This window comes from Micromys minutus (genome assembly GCF_963924665.1).
Source record: "Micromys minutus genome assembly, chromosome: 13".
Classification (NCBI taxonomy): domain Eukaryota; kingdom Metazoa; phylum Chordata; class Mammalia; order Rodentia; family Muridae; genus Micromys; species Micromys minutus.
In genome coordinates, this window is record NC_137982.1 from 11,877,445 (window position 1) to 11,898,894 (window position 21,450).

Consider the following 21,450-nt stretch of genomic DNA (forward strand, 5'->3'; position numbering starts at 1 on the left):
TCCTCCATTCCCACCTAAGTATCTCACCAGTCCTCCATTCCCACCTAAGTATTCCCACCTAAGTATCTCATCAGTCCTCCATTCCCACCTAAGTATTCCCACCTAAGTATCTCACCAGTCCTCCACTCCTAAGTATTTCCACCAGTCCTCTACTCAAATAAGTCAAATTTAAAAGTGAGATGATTTTGACAAATAGCAACCAAAGAATAAGTTCAAAGTACAGATGATCTCTTAATAGCCTGGGTTAATACCTGTAATTCAAAGCTTTTCATCAGACTCTTTCAGCATATTTACAATGTGCACATTCATTCTGTGAAAACTTGTACTTAGAAGGAACGTTAATGACACATGCAGGGATTTCAACCTCCCATTTTCTCTTCAGCCACTTGGTCCCCTTCCTCACCTCTAATGGCAAGGCTAGGCAGGCAGAGGGGTGAAGTGACTTGGCCCGTGGAGCCTTCTGGAGAGAAGGCACTTGAAAGTAGCACATCACCTGGATAAGCTACTGGTCAGTTGGAGTAGAAACCATTCTGCCAAAGGGCAGTGATCAGGACGTGGATGAAAGACGATAAGACGAAACAGATACCGTCTTGTGTTTATTCACATAGAGGGGTAAGAATTGGTACAAATCATAGACATCGTTTAAATACAAATAAATAGTTCTAGATTCTAAAGAAACAATTCTAGATAGTCCTAAGTATTCTCTAGGTTCCTATTAAAAATAGAAGGCTATTGGCATCAAATGCTACTCCACACAACCCTTTGAGAACTTAAGGATGAAATGGTGAATTCTTTATTCTAAGAAGTCACCAGACAAATGGGAGCCGGTGTTCCCACTTCCCTGAACAAGCTCCCAAGTGGGAAGAGAGTTTGCTGCATCACAGACACACACAACTGAGAAATCTGGGACTTATTCAGTATCTAAAGATAACTAAAAAGACCAGCCTTGGGAAAAGCAGTAAGAACTCCTCTGAAGCAGTTCTGTGGATTCTGAAACGCCAGAGGTCAAGTGTCTTAATCCCAGGAAGACCTGAGTCTCTACAACCCAAGTCATCACGGGTGGCACCTGTGGTGAGCGACAGTGATCTGCTCAGTGAAGACTGGTACTGCTAATGAAACAGTCTGTCAGGCCTGGCACCAAAGCGAACAGCACTGAGGTGAAGAAACATAGTCCCAAGGCTGTCTGTTTATGCATGTCTCTACACTACCATATTCAATATGTCCAAAGAGACAATGAGATCTGGAGAGAAGCATGCTGTCAGACCAATGCTCATTTTTAAGCAGTCTTCCAAAAGGACAGAACATGCTTGGTTGTTATGGTCTTGGTGCCTGAGCACTGGCTGGTGACTCCTGCTGCTCACTGCACTTCCCTTCTCGACTGCAACAAGGCCACTCAGCTGCTTCCGACAGCCCCACCAACTGTGAGAAAGCAACCGTCAAGAGTGGCCGACACAGTAAACTTCAGATTTTCAAGGAAATTCTGCTTTTCTACTTAGATTGATCATGATACAATTCTAACTGGAACAACCTCATGCTATAAAACAATCTCATGCAGTAAGTGTATTAAAATCCAGGTTAGTAATAACATTTGGTAATATAGAAGGCAAGGTCATTCAGATTCAAAACCATGATTGCCAAAGAGTAGGAGCTGGATTTCCAAGTACAGTACCTGTTGTGGTATAAAATGTTAAATGTGATTCTACACTTTGTTGACACAAACAATTTTAAGACATACACCACATTTTCCTAATTGAGATTTGGAAATAATAACTATAATTCTTAAACAGATTGCTACAACATTCACTCAAGGGATCAGCTACTTTTTGCCAAGAATTCTCTTTTTAGTCCAACTGAAGGAGTTCCACAGTACATTTCCAAACAGTTCTAAAAATGACTGAAAATGTCTCTCACTTCCTACCCTCGCCCTTATTTTTTGTTTATGTTATAGAGATGTGTACACATAAAAATGCTAAAAGTTTTTGGTGGATGTTAACACATTTAGTTTTCTGATTTAAATAACTTTGTATGCTTGTTTTTCTCTCTGGCACACTGTGTCTCTGGAGTTACAAATCCAAACAAAGCAGCCAACTAGAGCATCTCACTGTTCAAATCACAGTTTGGACACATTCCTATTTATTCTGGATGATGCTCAGTTCCACACAGTTCAGGGAAGACACATCCATATGAACACCCAAACACGTTATGTCACCGGCCGTAACAAGACACTGTGCTCTGTTGGTAGTACCATTCACATCTACAAAGTACAGAGGCAAAGGACTTCAGACGTGGAGGCCATTTGCTTCTGCTGCTCTGGTAATTCCTGATGATCATCTTCGAGACTTCCAGGCAGTTCTAGAGTAAGGAGTAGTCCTTTTCTTATCTGGCGGTTTAAAGTAGGAATAAACAGGCGCTGCTGGGTACTCTGCATCAGGATTTTCGGCCATCATCTTCAGCTTTGCTTCAATGGCTTTTATCTTTGCAGTGACACTGGAAAAAGCACAGCAGAGGAGGGTTGGAGTAGGCCGAGGTACACTCAGAAAATTTTACATCTCTCCCCTTCTTATGCTGATGTGTTAGAGAAGCAACATGACATAGTTATGAACATGAAATGAAAGAAATGTAACCTGAAAACCATTTTCCCTTACACAGACTTTAGGCAGCATCTCAGTGCTCATCAGAACGTGAAAGAAAGACAGGACTGACAATGGTGTTTGCAAATGTTAAATGGCTTGTGAGAGAGAGTTGAGATGTGGATACAAACTGGCTCAAAGGCCCATGTTACATACTACTACACCTTTTCAACCACTGAGTAATATAATACTTTTTGTTTTTTTTAAAGAAATCTTATCAAGTCTTTTTTCTCTTTTTAAAAAAACTTTTATTTTATGTCGATGTTTGGCCTGCATATATGTTTGTGCCTGGTGCCCCCAGAGTCTAGAAGAGGGCATCAGATCCCCTAGAACTGGAGTTACAGATAGTTATGAGCCACCATGTAGGTGCTGGGAACTGAACCTACATTCTCTGGAAGAACAGCTAGTGTTCTTAACCTCTGAACCATATCTACAGCCCTGAGTTTCTTTTTATTAACAAATATGTTACTACAATAAGCCAGATATCCACCATTGTTAGGACTTTATTGCTTCTAGTCCTTATAATAACCCAAGAAAGGTTACACTCAGAATTTTATGGGAGAAGTACAAATGGGCTTAATGTGCCCAGGGTTCACAAGGCTAATAAACTGTAGAATTAGGAGTCAATCTGTTTCTTTGTCCAAAAGCTTTTGCTTTTTCTTCTGCATCAGAGGGGATGTTGCATAGCTCTGCAGACAAGGCAAGGAAGGAGGGAGGGATGCAGCCTAAGCTGTGAGGCATTTACTTTTGACTTGGGTCCCTGGACCAAAATGCAAAGCACGCAGGCAGTAATGTGCTGCCTCAGATTCCCCTCTTCTCATTCCTGATGCTGTCAATGGCCTATAGCTTGTAAGAAGTGTCTTCTAGAGATCTGCAAACAGCACACAGCGGTTAAACATTCCCATATATTTTTGTGGGCAATCAAATAAGAACTAAGTCAATAAGAAGGGATCAAACATGGGGAAGGCAGATGCTTCTCCTGCATGCATGTATCCAAACATCATGTGGACTGCACAAGTACATGCAACTTTTTTGAAATTCCTGATATCAGTAAGGTAGCTCTAAATGCATTAGAAGTATTTCTAAGTGCATTACACTGTATTACAAAGATGTATTTTGGTCTTTCTTCCATTAATGAGACATAGTAAAACCGCAATCTGCATGAGTCATAGGGAAATACCACCTTCTACTGAAGCAGAGTTGCAAATGGAAAGATAAAGACTGAGGGACTTTGATTTAAAAGTAGATGGAAAACACTAGGCTATGGCAAACAAGCTACAAGTGCAGATGTAGAGTTAAAGCCAGGTTCAGGAGACCACTGAGCGAGCAGTGCAGGAGAGCTGTGGAAATCTCCATGGAGGTCAATCTGTGACCGAGGAGCTTTAGACTTTACGGGGATGATGGTACATGGATACGAGCTCTCAATGACTCTAAAGAAATCACATTTGTTTTCTATGTAATTCATTTCAATTTCTAGACCATTTCCCTCCCTCAGCAGTTTAGTGAGATGCTTTTAACTCTGTGTGGCTCAGTGAACTGCACTTATAAGGAGGACATGTTTCCTTCCTTTTTGGGGTTCTATCCAAACAGGTATCGCAGAGTTTATAATCTTGCATTAGACTGATATAACTGTTGGCTTCAGCTCCATGGCTGTTCCCTTACATACCTGCTCTCCTGAACAGGCTTTAATATGAACCTGGACATTTATAATCTGGGGGACTCTTGAAGCAGTAAGTCAAGGATGGTCATGAGGCCTGTTTTAAAATTCCAGTCTTGTTACTTTACTACCAGCATGGTTTCAGCAGTGACACCTCAGTTTTCTAAGCTTCAGTTTTCCTTACGTGAAGTGCTTTCTATGGTATTAAAGTATATACTCAAAATAAAGTACTTAGGGTAGTTCTTGCTATAGAAAGTTCAATAGATCCTGACTATTGTTACTGTTATTGTTAAATTTTTTTCCTAAGCTATAATGCAAAGAAAGAAAAAACAAAACCCAACAAAATCCCAGAACACCACACACACAACTGCTTCTGCTCAACCACCCACTTAACTCTACTTCTCTATTCAACTCTTAGTGCCCCTGTTTTGAATTAACTCCAGAGAAGCAGCTGACAATCCATACAAACTAGAACAAAACTATTATAGTTGCTGCAAGGATACAGAGTAAAATGTCTGCAAACATGAGAGTCCTTAGCCAGGGTGGAATTAGTACAGTAGGAAACTGCCAGGGACTGAGGCCTCATTAGAATGCTGGCTTCCAGGGTAAGGGGCTATGAGTGGTTTATCTCCCAGTGCTAGCTCAAGGAGCCGTGAATTCTATAAATGGTGGTACATGGTTATGGTGGGGGAGTGAGGAAAAAAAGGAAATATATACTAAACATTTCTCTCAACACAACAGATCTGTGAGTCAACTCCAGATTAAGAGCCTGTAGCTCCACTACACTGTAAATCAAAGTATTTACAAATGGTTGGTGACAGTTCTACAGATGTTGCCTTACCTGAGGTTAGACTGAGCAGGCTCAGTGCTGGAGGATGGCTCAAGACTGATGGGAAGAATCTTATCATTCTTGTTATGATCATATCTCTGAAAGTATAAAAGAGGGCAAGTTATTTCCCTGGGGCAGAAATCAGCTGACAGTAAGCACGTGTGGGTTAAAACATGCCAATCCTATCCAGTCTGCCACCAGCAGATGTCTAGACAATCTAAGGCCTGCTTTGTATTTAATATTAATGCAAAAATTTTGTCCTAGAAAAAAAAAGTCAAGAAAAAAGCTATCTAGTCATTAACCCTTTTTTGGGGGAGAGGAGGAATTTCCCAGCTAAGAATTTCATTGCTCAAATTCACAGATGGTACAAACACACAGCAGGGCTGCCCTCTTACATTCTTAAAACGGCCATATAATGCCTCTTACAGTATTTGTTTATTCAAAACACTTTAAAATTCTGTTGGATTCTGCAAAGCACCAAGCATAATACTCAACTCTTAATCGGCCTGCCTGGAGGAGTGTTAACAACGTTCTGTGGCCGATAGAGAAAACATTACACAGGAAAGGAGTTTGATTTGATGTCAGATAATTACACACTTGTTGTGAAAAGTAAGTGCGGTACTGAAGAGCAATCAGGAGCCTCTGGTCAAAAAAGAACCACGAGGTAGAGATTTCATATGAAAGACAGGATGGAGTGTGATTTCTCCTGCTTGCCTCTTCATGGGATACAGGATGAGAAACACTAGTCAGTCTGGCAAATGAAACTTCGTTTATTCTGAGTAAAAGCATTTGGTGATTTGGTCTTAGACAGCAAGGGGGCCTGCCCCATCATGACCTGGGATGTGCACAGGCCTCTTAGTTTATACAATCTGCTTTTCAGCAGGGATACACTATTCAGATGTCAGTTTACACTGAGTTCTGTGGAGAAGTGTGCTGGAAAGCTAGTTAAGAGCAGAAGCCCCAGCTCTGTGGCAGACAGATTTGCAGCAAGGGCTGTCACTTGGGCACGGCTCACCACTTGTGTGCCAGCTTGTCCAGAATATTTTCTTGTTTGTTTGTTTTGTTTTTTAAAAACAGAGTTTCTTTGTGTAGCTGGCTGTCTTGGAATTTGCCCTATAGACCAAGCTGGCTTTGACTTTACAGAAATCCACCTGCCTCTGCCTTCCAAAAGCTGGGGATTAAAGGTATGTGCCACCACAGCCTGGCTAGAATACCTTAAAAAAATATATGGCCACAGCTTTTATTGTACCTTTCCCCAGGAGACCAACTATAAAACGGAGGGCAGTGTGCCACTTTTTCAGGCCTTGGGACATACAGAGCCTGCAAAGTTCCACAAACCCACACTCTAGTCATTCTCCCTACCTCTGCAAGAGAGGGACTGCAGTGCTTTAAGCACACAGAACCTACCCACTTCTCAAGCATTTAGAACAATAAATATATGTAAATTCTCCTTAGAGATGTGAGGCTGGGAAGAGTCTATTAATGTCCACAGTGATAAACTTTAAAAATAGATTTTTCCCCCTCCCAAGAACAATTCTCATTAAAAAAAAAAAAAAAGATGAAGGTCTCAGTGTACACATCAGCCACGTGCAAAAATCAATCAAAGAAGGATCTGTGAGCATGTACAGAGAAACAATGAACTTACTTCCTCTCGAGAAGCTTTCAAAAGAGAAGTCTGGCAAGACACATGGTAAATACCAGCAAAGCATGGCTGTGGCACAGATAGGCTGGACGTAATGGAGAGCTGGAGGCTATTCTTCTGAGACTCAGCTAGGGTCTGTCTACCTCAGACTTACCTTGACTTGAGCATGGGCCCATCGCACAACCAGCTTCTTAGACAGTGCCAGCTTGCCATTGAGACACTGGATGGCTTGTTCTGCTTCCTGTTCAAGACAGGACAAGAGCCAGTCAGAAATTCAAAAGTTATCTGTAGCCTCATAGGGCCTCAGTAAGTTTCGATAGCTGGGTTTCTAACCAAATTGCTTTTAGTAACTCGGCTTACAATTCAACTTGGTTTATAATTTCAAATGATCAAAAAACACTAACACCTCAAATTTTAAAAATGAAATAAAATTTCAAATCCTCTGTCATCTGTTGGTAGTAGTGTTTGGCAGGTACTTAAAGTTTCTGATTTGTCAGCTGTAAAATACGGTCACAACTACTTGTTCCCCAGGAGTGGCTGTTAGTCTTCAGAGGGCATGAAAAGTACGGAGCACAGAGGAGCCAATTCCTGTGTAAGCTGATAGCACTGCCCTCTCAGTTTTTAGCTGGTATGCAGATTACATCACTCAGGAGCTATGGAGCCATATCTTTGACTATAGCTTCACAGATAAGAAATCAGGCTAGAAAAAGCTAATCCAAGAGACTGAGCAAAGTATTTGTGTGAGTCAACCTATGCACCTGGTTTTTAGAGTACGAACTCTCCCGACCCTTTCCTGGTCAGATATTGCAGCAACACGGTTAAAAGCTGGAGCAGTCACTCTCAGCAAATCTGGCTGTACTTTCCCATCCTGACAAACCACTGGTATCCATGAGGCATTCAGCTAAGTGTAACTCACATCCAGTAGGGGTGAAGAGGCCCAAAAGGAAGACGTTAACAACAGGGAGTGTGGAAGCACACCACTTTGGTATTAGCAGTAAGTCTCTAGCTCAGCAGCCATCCAATCTATAAGCATTTATGAGCAGCCACCGTCACCGGCTGTAAGAATGCCCACCATAGCATACAGAGTGCTAGACAGGAGACATGCCTGTTTCACTTGTAGAATTAGAATGTCCTTAATGTTCTTAGGTCTAAAGTAGCAGCAGCAGTAGAGGCCAACAGGGATAAGCATTCGTAAAAAAAAAAACAATTACCATCTCTGTACATTGTTTCAAAGTTCACAAATTTAATATTAAATGTCAACTGTGCTGTCACATGTATACTTGTATTTTCTCGTATCTCTCCAAATTTGCAAAATAGAACCTCTTATTTTTCTCCATTTTTAGATAAAACTGAAGCCCAAAGAGACTTGATCAAAGTTAACAAATAAAAAAATGCAGGAATATAAAGTATGTTTTGTGACTAGCCTAGGGTTTTTAAATAGACACGTGTCCCTACCATGACCTCTGGTTTTAGTTGTTGGCAAGAATCCTCATCACTCTATCAAGGAAAAACACTTGAAAATGGTTATCATATGAACATCCTTTAATAGCTTCCAAAAAGGAGTGGACAATTATTTTAAAGTATCATTTCATTTGTTGTCTAAGATATCTGCAAAAATTAAGAGGAAATAGAAAATGCTCAGCACTGGTGAGGAGAAATGATGCCCTCCTGCAATCTTAGAACTGCCTGATACATCATTTCTGGTAGGAATTCTGGCAACCGTGTCTTTTCTTCCTTACTATGTTGTCCGGCTGCTCTCTCTCACCCTTCTTGCCTCAGTCTCCCAAGGCCTAGGTTTACCGTCATGTACAACCATGCCTAGCTGTGGCAATTACATCAAGAACAATTATGCCTTTGCCTTTTTTGTTTTGTTGTTGTTTTGTTTTTGAGACAGGGCTTCTTTGTGTAACCCTGGCTGACCTGTAACTCACTCTATAGACCAGACTGGCCTCGAACTAAGAGATCCACCCGCCTCTTTATCCTGAGTATAGTGGGATAAAGCTCACTACTTCACCTGGCTAAAAATGATGCCTTCTGGTGATGCCATTCATTTCCCTAGATGCAGTGGACACACAGTCAGAGCTGTACCAATACTCACTCTGTAATGTTTATACAGTCAGTCACTGCTGGTGATTCAAATAACCAATAATTGGGGTTTAGGTAACATAAACTCAGAAATCCCACCTGCATCTGCTTCCTGAGTGCTGGGACAAGTGTCACTATCCCATGCAGCACCATATGCTTTTTGGACTGTACTCCAAGTCACATGTGAAATGTACAAATCTATGATAAAGATCACTGAAGATCAACATGTGTTACTAAGCAGGGTTAGCTCAGAGGCACTTAGCTAGCTAGCATGTATTAAACTCTGGGTTCAGACAGGCATGATGGAGCACTGAAGAGGCAGAGGCAGTAGCTCTTCGAATTCCTCACTCCGTGAGGGATTGTATAGTAAGGTTGTCTCAAAAGGGGGAAAAAGGGAAGTAGACATACTGGCCTTGGGTTTAATCTCAATATCACACAAATAAAATTTGTATGCATCTTTTGAGATATACCGACATACCGACACACACACACACACACACACACACACCGACAGATAATTTATACATGTGTATATAAATCATGCATGCTCGTGAGTTGTATGAGTCACATGTTGTGGTAAGGCCAATGTTGAATGCATTCCTCCACAGCTCATCACCTTGCTTTTTGTGGCAGAGTCTCACTGAATCTGGAACTCTAGAGTCTGTAACTCTCCTGAACTCGGGGAAAGGATGTGTGCAAGCTGTGCTACTTAAATTCACTGGTGGACACAGCCTTTAGCTCAGGGTGAGGCACACACAGAATAACCAGATGTATTTCTGGCCTGTGAGGTCTGGTGGTCAAGAGATACAGAACAGATCAGGACAGAGTGCAGACTGTAAGAGGCAGAGGGGGCTCAATTACCTGCTTAGTTTCAAAGTTAACAAAACAGTACCCTCGGGGCTGGCCCTCCAAAGCACCCGACTTGTGGAAGAGGAAGTCAAACTGCTTCACCTTGCCAAACTTCTGGAGTAGCTTGAGGAGGTGGTATCTGTGGAGAAAGAAGAGTCATGACTTCACTCAGGGAATGCTGCTGGCTGATCAGCCTCAAATGTAAGATAAAAGAGGGAGGTAATTTACTCCAGGCAAAAAAGTTCCCTGGTTAATGCCCTACGCTTTCTTACAAACTGCTGTTGGTTTATTTAGGCTGTTTGCCTATATTTGGAATGGGAACTACAATGGTCATGCCTATGCATCTGTCCAGCACAAAATACCAAACACCTAACAAACAGCTGTCTGGCACACAAGCACTGTTTGTTTTTCTTTTTGGGAAAAACTCAAAAATAGTGTCAATCTATTTATTTTTAAATTTCTTGGCAATGAAATAGCTTTTATGAATATCCGTAACTTCATCAGAAACACACACAAACACACACACACACACACACACACACACACAGTCCAAACCTACCCTGTATCAAAAATACACAGAGTTGCAAAGCCATCCCTCTTCACACATACCAAAGTCCTAAAACAGCTATCAGCTACACCCTGGAGCTAATCATTAATCACAAACTATACCTGAGAAGGCTCTGCTAGAATCCAAACAACCGTTAGTGGGACTTCTACAGAACTTAAAATGTGACTGGAAATTAGGACAACATGGAAACCAAACGAGGCTGAGGCTGCTCTCACCGCGTAGGGACGTTGGCCAGCTTTGTGAACCAGCCAACCTCCATTTCAGTAAGACAGTATACACTCTGGGGTATGGTTACATAAAAAAGAATCAAGGAAGGAATTTATTCTCGGCAGAGGTTCACCCAAAATACGGCTTTCCCATTCTGCCTCTCCTTTTCTTATAGACACACATTGGTTCCTACAAGGTTTTGAGTTGTTCGGACAGATGTGGCCCTTAGCAGGTTGCTGTGGTTGATCTCCATTCTGACTTCCTGTCATCCAATGCAAGGGTGAGACAAACCAACAGCTCTCCCATTTCCTTTTCCTCTGGCCTTCCTCCTGGCATCCTTTAAGCTATTCAAACGGAGTCAAGGCTTTCTCTAAACAATGCTGTCCCCTTGATACTAAAAAGGTATCAGCCCACATGCTAAATGTGTTACTACTCGGAATTCTACCTCATGGGGAGTCAGGAAAGCCCTCACAGGCACATTTATATTCACATTGTTTTCTAGGAGAATCACACCAAAAGTATATTCTTGAGCAAGGTCTCCTTTGGGAAGCAGAGGTAGCAAATGTATCTATCACATGTTGCACTAAATTTGACACTAATGTGTATCAATGAGCAAGTCCATCATAGTTAATCAGGTGTAGAAAGAAACAATACAGGTCTAGTACTGGGATAGGATGAAAGGCTCCCAAGCCCTGAGAGAATGCAGGACTCTTGGGGGGAGAACTGGGAGAAACTGCAAACCTCTGCTCTTGATTATCTGGACAGGCTTAAGGCAGGCGGTCTCCCTAGAGGCTTTAATTCATAGCCACACCTGCTCTTACCACACCGTGTCAATGCCACAGAATGGGGGGTCAAATGCATTTAAAACAAAACAAAACTTCAGGCTACTAACAGCACAGCTATCTTTTCATTAGCTCCGTTCTGCTAAATAGCAGGAAGGTAACGCGATTGGCATTTCCTAGGAAATGAATTTTAATTTACTCAGGAAAAAAAATGCCAACAGATTATTCATTGTAAAGCTAACAAACACATGCTGCCTGAGAAGTGTGACCTTAAGATTCCAGGAACATCTGCTTAGGTCTGTGTCTTTCAACTTCTCTAAGATTTCTTTTCTTGTTTGATAATTTCTTGAAATTATCGGAACACTGAAACAAAAGGAATGAAATGTTTACTACTTTGCTTCCTGGAGATGGGGACTGCAGGCTCAGATAGTAAAAAAAAGCCTGAAGCCTCTTGCTTCCACATCTGCAAGTACTTTCATCTGCTGCTGGAGTATAGGAGCTCAGTCCTCATCAGTGGGCTGGCTTCCTTTAATGAAATGTGCACCCTGCTGCCTTCAGGAGAGAGAATTAGTATACTTGTTCCCCTCTGTCACCCAATCAGTGCTTTCTTTTCCTAATGAGTCATTAAAATAGCCTTCCCACCTGGTACACAGAAGCAATCACCTGTACAAATGCTAAAACAGATACCTACTATGTGCCAAGGACCTCTAGATGAATAAGACTATCTTCTAGGCCCTTGATGCTAGTTAGTTAGAGGAAAATATGCATGATCACACGGGGTTAGGGGGTAGCACTGGGAGTGCAGGAAAGACCGAGGAAGGAGGACATCTGCATGTAGTGTTGTAAGAGTGAGCACATGCAATGAGAAAAGTCAAGTCTGGAAGAGAGGAGAGAGGAGGGACAGGTCATGAGCAATGTGTATACAGGGATTCTGCGTTGAGGTTATAGGAAACAGAGAGGCAACAGAGAGCCAATGAAATGACCTTTAGGATTTTTAATAGTGATTTTAGAGAAAAGTTTCTTTATAGTTTATAGAAATTACTATGAAGAGAATCTTTTTGTCCTGTGCTATATACCTTACTAAATTCTTTACTGTTTCAGACTAAAGTAAGCAAACATCAAACATCATTTCCTGCAAACCACGGACTATGAAGGAAGACTACAGAATGGGCTGAGAGAGAAAGGGAAATACATTGCTGTAAAGGCTCATGCACATACTCCAGTGAGTCCGGGTATATCTTGTTAATCCCCGAAAGTCAGCACTAGAAGCACACTTGCAGCTGGTGGCTCTCCACCTCTTGGCCTTTATGTTTACACACTGTGCTGCAAACTGACTTCTTCACCACTACTCTATGGTCAGTAGGTGCTTGAGTTCTTCACATTCCCCAGGCAAGACCTCTCTGGGGCTAAGGCTGATTTGGAGCCCTAGTGTTATAAAACAAAAAACAGCAACACCCTTCAGAGTCATCTTTCCTCCCCACTCTTCAAGTCCTGTTTTTCACATCTCAGACTCACCCACCAATCTTCAAGTTCACTGTCCACACCATCAGTGTGGCAGCGGCAACAGTATCCCCCAGGTAACCTGCACCCTCAGTCTTGGCCTTTCTAATTCACCTTGCACAAGTGCAGCTGAATTCCCACTAAAGCATTACTGCCTTGGTATTAGGTTCTTGTGAAAATCCTCGGGACGTTCTACATGAACTTTAACTTGTCTGAATACAATTTAAAAGAGCCCAGCTTCACCTGACAGCATTCTCCCTACCCAGCTGCCTTCACTGCCGCTTAGTACTCATCCTTCCCTTTACCCAAAAGAGCCTTTTGGGTCGGTTTACATGGAACCTTCTTTCCTAACCCTGACTTAACATACATTCATGGTTTCCCCTCTGCTTAGAAGGCACTATTAAAATTTCTACTGATGTTCTCTCTACACTTACACACAATGCAAAAAGTTACTTTCTTGTTTTAGAGAGCACATTTAAAATTTGAACGAGAAAGACAGCACTAAGATACGGAATGTCAATCAGCATCTGAGATACTAACTTTTTGGCTTTCCTGCTGAAATTATTGGTGATATTTAAAGGCAATGTTCTAAGCTTATAGCTCAGGTCTCACAGTAATTTAGAAGTTTCCACATGTTTAAATTCAAAACAGGATGCTTTAGGTCATGATTACTCAGTTACTCTGACTACCAGAACATCTGAGGAAAGGTAGAGTTAACTAGGATGGGAAGCTGGAGCTATCACAAACTGCTTTGTAAATTGAGCCAACTTGTGTGGCTAGCTTTCCTTTTCCTATAAAGAATGGCTAATATGTTCCACTCACCTAGGCTGCTATGAGGTAAAACAAGAGGACATCAGAGTGTTAGAAGAAATGTTTCTGTTATTCAGCCGAACATTCTCACTTTACAAAACCAAGACATACAGAGAAGCTGAGGAATTAGAGTGCTGTGGGAATCAGTGGGACTTAGGCTTGACTACTGTTGTAAGAACAAGTGCCCATCACTCCCTCAGGATCTACTTAGTCATGAGAGTGTCTCCGGCACACTGCAGTTGTGAAACAGTGAGCACTGATCAGACACTGTTCACAAACGCTGTCTTACAGCAATGCTTGGGAGTGGTTGTATGCTAGTTATTCATGTAGGTCCACTGTACCTAACACAGAAAAGCAGGATCTACACTGTTCTGCAGTTGAACTGTGTGTAAGGAATCACCATGAGCATAAAGAGCATGTTTGAGTACCAGACTGTCATACTCTTGAAAAGAGACTAAAGGATGTCCTAGTAGAACTTGAGAAGAACCCAGATTATAACCAGAAGACACACATACACAGAGCAACCAGAACTAATGACAAAATAAATGTGGGGAAAATGAATGACAGACTGCAATGTCCAAATGCTGTTTGAAAAGCTACCATCAAGGCTGGAGAGATGGCCCTGAGAATGTTCAGAGAATGAACATTCTTCCAGAGGACCTAGATTCCACTCCCAGCATCCATACGGTGGCTCACAACCATCTGTAACTTTATTTCCTCCAGGGATTTGATGCTCTCTTCTGCTCTTCCAGGGCACTAGACATACGTGTGGTGCACCACACATACATGCAGCCAAAAAAACCTGTGTGTACAAAATAAAACCAGAACCAAAAAAAAAAAAAAAAAAAAAAAAAACCCAGTCCTGACAGTTTCTTAAAAGAAGCAAGAGAACAGTTTTAAAGGACAAACACTCAAAGCAACTTCTGAAAGATATTAAGAGGTAAGGTTAAGGAGCTGAGATACAGGCATATGAAAGACAAGAAAGGGATCTGGTGAAGGGGAAAGGAGGAAGCGGCAACAGTTTTCGGTTGGGTAAACTTAAGTAGGAAACTAGAAGACAATCTGCAAACTTCCCTTGTGAGTCATTAGAAGATTAGAGATTTGGATTTAACAGACAACACAAGTACCCCACGTTCATACTCCTTCACTGCTGGGGCGTGACTACGTTAATTACTTAACTAGGCTCACTATTTTCTGCCTTCTGAGGATCTGAAAGTTCAGGTAGTTGAGCAACTTGAAGGAAATAATGTTTCCACAAGACTCATGAAATTTAGCGAGGTGATACTAAGCTTTCTTGTGAAAGAACATAAGCTTTGGTTATGTTAGCAGCTATGTTTTTTTTTAAATAAATGATGTAACAAATCTGTTTGAGAGACAAATCATTTCAGGGTAAGGAAATCGTAGAAGGAAAATGGAGAAAAATGTTTGGGCAATACAGAAATAGGGCTGCTACGGGTATGGCACAGCACAGCACTTTCAGCCTGCAAGGCCCTGGCATAGAGTTGGCATTTACTATCTGCCTTTGACTGAAACGTGGGAAAAGTCTTAATCCAATGTTCCTGTTAAAGGTGTAATTCAGAAATACACTCACAAGCTCATTCTGACATAAACCCCCAGGGCAGATGCCCTGTGACCCGTGACAAGCAGCAGGACAGACCAGCACAGGAGCCTCCCCACAGAGAAACTACAGCCAACATGACTGGCACTGTTTCCATGATTAGATTTCCAGTCAGATAAGGAGAGGTGGGAATGGAAACCTCTCTGGGGAACATCCCTTAGAGCCTGCATTTTAGATGATGGAAATATTGACATGAGCTGTGCTGATTCACACATCCATGAGAGAGGATGTTAATAAATACAGTCCACACTCCAGTGTTCCCATGACCACAGTAGCATGACAGGAAGACAATGTATCTTTAGTATCACTGTAATTTAGACCCAATGATACCTACATTTATCTGATTGGAGCCAGTGCAGGTTTAGGAGTGAAGCTCAGTGTTGTGATGTAAAATTACATCTCGTTTCCTCTTTCCTAACCCCAATGCTTAAATGCACCTACCTCATCTCAGCTCAGATTCAAATGAGAGGGTTCCTCTTTCAAAGCCTTTGTGTTTACTTAGCCCTACTCTAGGAATAATTCCAGGACGGTTGGTTTACTCCATGCTTGCTTTAAGTACTGACTCCACGTAGACAGTCTACTCACTCCTCACTATTCTGCCACCAACTAGCACGGGTACCCTCACCCCTCCTGTCCCCATGGACCTAGTCATTCTCTGCTAGGATATTCCCTCTCACCATGGGTCTGATGGAATGAGCAGGAGTGAGGACTCTGAATTCAGTTAGTGCTGTGATCTTTGGCAGGGCAATTCTGCCTCTTTGAGCCTCACTCTCTGTACTGAAGAGAAAGAGTTGATGATGTCAGAGGTCCCCGAGTGACCACGACCCATGGAGCCTGTTTAAATCACTCAACATGTGCTGGGCACCCAACAGGCACTCCAATCACTTAGTGAATGAGTGAAAACCAAAGGCAGTAGGGTGATCTCTAAGATGCCTTCCCCTCACTGTCTGTGGTTCTGTGGCTGCTCACTTTCAGTCAAGTGGGGCCCATATGCTTATTCACAAAGATACCAAGACGATTTCTTGTTCCTCCATTTGAGAGACAAAATGTCTCAGGTTGGTTCTACAACAATTCTCTAGAAATGCTGGAAATAGAGTTGAACAGTAAAAAAAGAGTCCCTCTCTTTGTTGACTAGCAAGAAATAGGCTTATGCTTGAAGGAAATCCAAAGTTGGGTCCTCCCAGTTGTATGAAAAATAGGAACAGGCAAAGAACAGCATCATGTCCCCCTTAGAGAAAAATTCCAACACAAATGTAGGGATCAAGATTCTACAACTGCTCTGAAAAGTCTCCTGAACATCCACAGCAGATACTGAATCTCTCTGCACATATCAACTGGACTTACTCTGTGATTTTGGGATCCAGGTTGCCAATCCATAATCGGTGTCCTTCTTGTAGAGAGCCTTCTGAAAGGATGGACGCGTTCTCCAGGGGAAGAGTTTTGGTTTCTGCTTCCATCAATATCTAAGAAATACTAAAGGCAACGTGAATATCCAGGCAGGAGAATAAAACAATTTCAGTGAACATAGACTTCACATGCAATCCAAATATACATCCAAGGAAGGCATGCTCTCTGGGCAGTCTTTTAACGGCTTGTTATTGCCAAGTGGGCTCTAGATCAGTTGCCTTGGGACAGCCCTTCTGGCAGCCAGAGTTCCGATAAAGGGGTACTACTGTGTAAAGTGTCTTAAGTCTTCCTGACTGATCCGGGAGGCCAAAGGCTCTATCACCACATAATACTCCTGGGGGGGAGGGGAGGAGACAGTATTGATGGTGTTAAAGGAAACAGGCATGGAAGAGCAGCTATGTTCCTGTTCTAGGTGCAAAACAAAGTAAAGGTAACACAAAAAATAGGAGCACAGACTCTAAAGTTAGAGCTGAATTTGAAAGCAGGTTGTGTGACTTAATTATTACATTTTAGAGGTCTCAATTTCCTCAAATGTAAAATTAGAGGCAATTGTTCTTATTTTATGGAGTAAGTAATCTATATTAGCTATTGATCAAGTTTACTGTTTTGGTAATAGCAAGAGATGGTTCCCCTTAGTTATTACAGTTCACCACTGCTTTCTTTAACTTTGGCAAGTCATTTAACAACTCTTCAGTTTTGTTGCCTTATGAGGACAGTATCTCATTAAGGTATGTAGCTCTGCCAAGTTCTACCCCTAAAGCCTTTAGAACCATGCTTCTTAGACGTAGTCAAGACTGATAAATTATTACTAATCTTCATTCCTGAGGCATCTCACCTCACAGAAAGAAGAATAAAGATTGTGATGAAGGCGGTAATGGATACAGCAAAAAGCCTGGAGCCAGAAGACTTCACTTTAAATTATTCCATTTCTACTGCAACTTATTTTTCTTGATACCTCACTTTCCTTGTTCTTATTTATTATCTTGGGGGTGGGGGAGGGGTTGGGCTATCATGTAGCACAGGCAGAGGCCAGAAGACAAGTTTTAAGAGTCGGTTCTCTCTTCACTCCTACTTGGATTGAACTCAGGCTGTCTGGGTTATATAGAAAGCTCTTTTTACTGGCTAAGCCAACTTGCTGGCCCAGTTTCTTCATGTTTTAAAATAAACTTTGAGGGGCTGGAGAGATGACTCAGCAGTTAAGAGGATATGCTGCTCTTGCAGAGGATCCAAGAGTTCAATTCCCAGCACCCACTTGGTGGTTCACTACCTTCAGTCCGAGATGAAACACCTTCTTCTGACTTCTTCAGTCACTGCTCACATGTCCTGCACATACATAGATGCAGGCAAAAGGCTCATACACACAAAGTAATAAACCTAAAAGATCTGTAAAGATAAATCTCAATTTCCTTATTAGTTAATTTTTTCTAGGAAGAAAAAATGTTTATAGATGAAAAATGAAAATTTAATAAATATACAATATGATAAAGAAAAGATAAAGGGACAGGGAAGATAGCTGCCTATACCAGACTACAGACCTCCTTGCTAGGAAAACAAAGACAAAAAACAAAAACAAACAAAAAAACACGAAACAAAATAAATCCCCAAACTAAAGCATGTATCTTCTGTATCTAAAAGCACCTCAAGCTCAGCCATGTAGGAAATACTTCTCATTCTCAGACATTTTATTGAAAGGGAAAGAGAACTAAATTTAAAAAGAAAAAAGGGCAAAATACTAAAGTAATTAATGACAGATTCTGAGACAGATATTATTGTTTAGCAACTCCAGTACAGTTCCCTTATGAGGACAGTATCTCATTAAAGTGTGCAGCTCTGCCAAGTTCTACCCCTTAAGCCTTTAGAACCATGCTGAGAAGGCAAGCAATACTCAGAAGGGTGATAGGACTTGGGGTTGCACTACTTCAGACTCAGAAAGTTGGATTTCAATGCCAGAACTTCTGATGGTCTCAAGTCTAAAAGCAACTATAAAACCAAAAGATACTTAAAAAAATCTTACTCACATTCTCTGCCCCTGCCACTCCCTGCTTCCCACATAATGTGAATACAATGGGCTATTAACTTTTAGCCTATGTTTCTAATATTATAAAAACGCCTACCGCATAGGGCCTTGATTATGGTTCTATGCCCAGTATATAGTACATTGCTTGGCTCAGAGTTGGTACTATTTTCTTAGAGAATGAATGAAACAAAGTCAATTCTATTTTTTTCCAGAGATGGAGGCAATTATTCATGCATGGTGTAGTTATTTATAATAAGAATATATATGTGACAGCTCAGGCCATGAGTTTTTGAGAAACAGTAAAGTCTAATACATTACTATGTGACTATCAAGTCTTTGGGGGGTTGCAAAGGCGACAACTCCTTAAGAGTAACAAGTTCCCAACATGCCAATCTATTCCTCCCAGCCGAGCTGTATCAACTCTAGAAGTCAGGAGGGGACTGGGGTCACTCATTCCTACACGCTGACCACGGGGTCAGGCCAGCAACCAGGGTTTCCCGATTCCTGGCAGCGAAGTCACTAATGGGATTGTTATTTCCGGCCAGAGACAGGACAATCCGGGGCGGGGCCTAGAAGCCTGCGAGTGAGGACAGTCTTAGCCAAGGCCCGGCGGCCAGGATGGCGCTGAGCTTCGGGCACTCACCTGCTAGCCTCGGAGCTGTACCCTCAGCTCATGCCCCGAAAGCAGCTTCCGACGCTGGGGTCCGATCGAGGGACGTGAGGTTACCACGGCCGAAACACCGCTCGCTGCCCTGCCGCCAGTGACGCGCTACGCCTGCGCCGCCGCGCCGGCCCGTGACGTCATGACGCCCGCACCTCCGCCTCTGCTCTCCCGCGTGTGTTTCCCTATAATCCCGGCTGTAGCTGGTGAGTGGCCTCGGGGTGGGGGGAGGCGCCTTCAAGGAGTGGACGGGATCCAGGTGCCCGTGACACTTTCTCTCTAGGACTTCGGCGGGACCTCGTGGAGCTAGGATACCACCCGTGACTGGTTCTGCAGAGTTCGGCTCGACCTTAAGGCCAGAGGCGGGACTTCTGTGCTCTCAAGGGTGGGGCGGGGCTCGAGTCACTCAGCCGACATTTAGCGCCTTGCTAGGGAACTTGGTAATTAGTTCCTGATGTTTAAGACGTCACCTGACAGGAATAATGCCTTTTCCAAACAGCCTTACACGCGGAGGTGAAATTATTCCCGGTGATGAAGAAACAAAAACTCATGCGCTGTCTTTACCAAGGTCGCGCGGCTCCCAAGTGATGGAGTTTGAATTCCACACAGGCTTGAATCGAACGCCTGGGCTTTTAAAATCGTCATTCTGCCGTCCTGTCCTGTGGGCAAACAGTTGTCATTTCGATGGTGCTTCAACATTCTCACGACTCTGGCAATTTTTTTTTTTTTTTTTTTTGTTTTTGACTCTGGCAAATTTTACACACTCTGATAAATTAAGATCACACACATACTTAGGAAGCACTAGAAGCAGAACCCTTGCCTAGGCCATCTCAAAGTTTGGTGCTTTTTCTTTTTTTTCAATCCCTGTGTTTTTTTTTATTAACTCATACTCATTTATCAACCACAACCACATGTCTTCTGGATTGTTGAAGCGGTAAGTTAGCTAACACTTGTCACAGTAATGTCTGTCAAAGTGACTAGCCATGAACACTCTAGCATCCATTGATCAGAAGGACTGTCTCAATGAAGTTGACTGATTTTTGCATTTTCAGCACAGCCAACTTAACCTTCTTTCTCTTCTGCTTATTCTTCTTGTCAGTGGTGTAAGACTTTATCCTTTTCTCAGGATCACCATGAAGTCTCAACATGGGAGGGTGGACTCCTTTTGAATTTTAGCAAGTATGGCTATCTTCCAGCTGCTTGCCAGCAAAGATCAGCCTCTGTTGATTCTTATCCTGGATCTTGGCCTTTACATTTTTCTGTAGTGTCCAAGGGTTCAACCTCTTCTTCGATCTTCTGCAAGGGTTTTTTCATCTCTTCCCCTGAAAGGTCTTCATTGTGGGGGTGGGGTTGGCTCCACCACAGATGGTGGATCAGGTAGGCAGTGCTTTCTTCCTCTTTTGACCACATTCCATTACATTTCCCAGAATTTTGGGGAACCCATAGTTAGAAAGTCAGGAAACTTGATCTGATTCCTTCAGTTAATGGCAGAGTATCCAAAACCAAACCAGGAGAAATGATTTGCTATAGTTCTCATCCTTGGTAGAACTGTGATCCATGCTCTTTGAATATGGGTGGTTGTGAATTCCAAAGTTGCAGGTATTAGGGTCTGATGAGGTGGGGATGTTGGAATTCAGGTCTCCTAGTCTTTAGGTGAAGCCTTTTGTCCACTTGTTAAATTTTTATTATTCATCCTTTGGCTTGTGCCAAGGATATTTGAATGTTGTATTCAGTCAGATATTCCAATACCTTGCTTTACATGATACTGAATTTGAAAAGAAGCACACCCTGTTCTAAGCAAAGAACTGGAAATCCAGGGGATAATGGAAGCAGTGTTGAGAAATAGATCCCAGAGGTGTAGATTCCAACTCTGATACCAGCATTTTGACATTTGGCAAGGATTTAATCTGTGGAAGTCCATTACTTTACATTTATATGATGGCTATAATTTTTATACTGTATTAAGTACAGGGCACAGTAGTAAACAAGTAGGTTAGTAGGTAGATTCATCTACTAGAACTGTTGTGGAGTGCCAGCAGTCAATATGGAGTCACTTTAGACAAGGATCAAATCATTACACATATATTTACTTTCGTTGTTAAAAACTATGTGCTTAAGAGCACTGGCTGCTCTTCCAGAGGTCCTGAGTTCAAATCCCAGCAACCACATGGTGGCTCATAACCATCTG

The 21,450-nt window shown here is 42.2% G+C and overlaps 2 protein-coding genes across 3 annotated transcripts in view; one reads left to right on the forward strand and one right to left on the reverse strand.

Moving 5' to 3' along the window:
* Positions 1-583: 583 nt before the first annotated feature.
* On the reverse strand, positions 584-19,371 carry RBM18 (RNA binding motif protein 18). 2 transcript variants are annotated; one of them, XM_080927924.1, is made up of 6 exons: positions 19,245-19,371; positions 16,522-16,650; positions 9,705-9,831; positions 6,913-6,999; positions 5,129-5,214; positions 584-2,487 (listed from the first exon to the last, which is right to left on the reverse strand). In XM_080927924.1, the coding sequence occupies exons 2-6, from the start codon at positions 16,632-16,634 to the stop codon at positions 2,328-2,330; spliced, it is 573 nt and encodes a 190-aa protein (XP_080784050.1). In that variant the 5' UTR covers positions 16,635-16,650; positions 19,245-19,371; the 3' UTR covers positions 584-2,327. The 2 variants fall into 2 exon arrangements, with proteins under 2 accessions (XP_080784050.1, XP_080784051.1); XM_080927925.1 differs by having other exon boundaries at positions 16,522-16,640; positions 19,245-19,363.
* The window catches only part of MRRF (mitochondrial ribosome recycling factor), a 52,794-nt gene continuing 50,666 nt past the window's right edge, over positions 19,323-21,450 (forward strand). Inside the window, exon 1 of the mRNA XM_080927923.1 lies at positions 19,323-19,468. The gene's annotated coding sequence lies outside the window, so the exon portion shown is untranslated. The remainder of the gene's footprint in view (positions 19,469-21,450) is intronic.

Bases quoted from the DNA above. Each gene is read 5' to 3' on its own strand.
- RBM18 (XM_080927924.1), bottom strand. From the start codon at position 16,634: ATGGAAGCAGAAACCAAAACTCTTCCCCTGGAGAACGCGTCCATCCTT. The intron at 7,000-9,704 runs GTAATTGAGCCC...TGTCTTGAACAG, and splicing joins TTAACTTTGAAACTAAGCAG to GAAGCAGAACAAGCCATCCA. The intron at 5,215-6,912 runs GTAAGTCTGAGG...TTATACTTTCAG, and splicing joins GGGCCCATGCTCAAGTCAAG to AGATATGATCATAACAAGAA.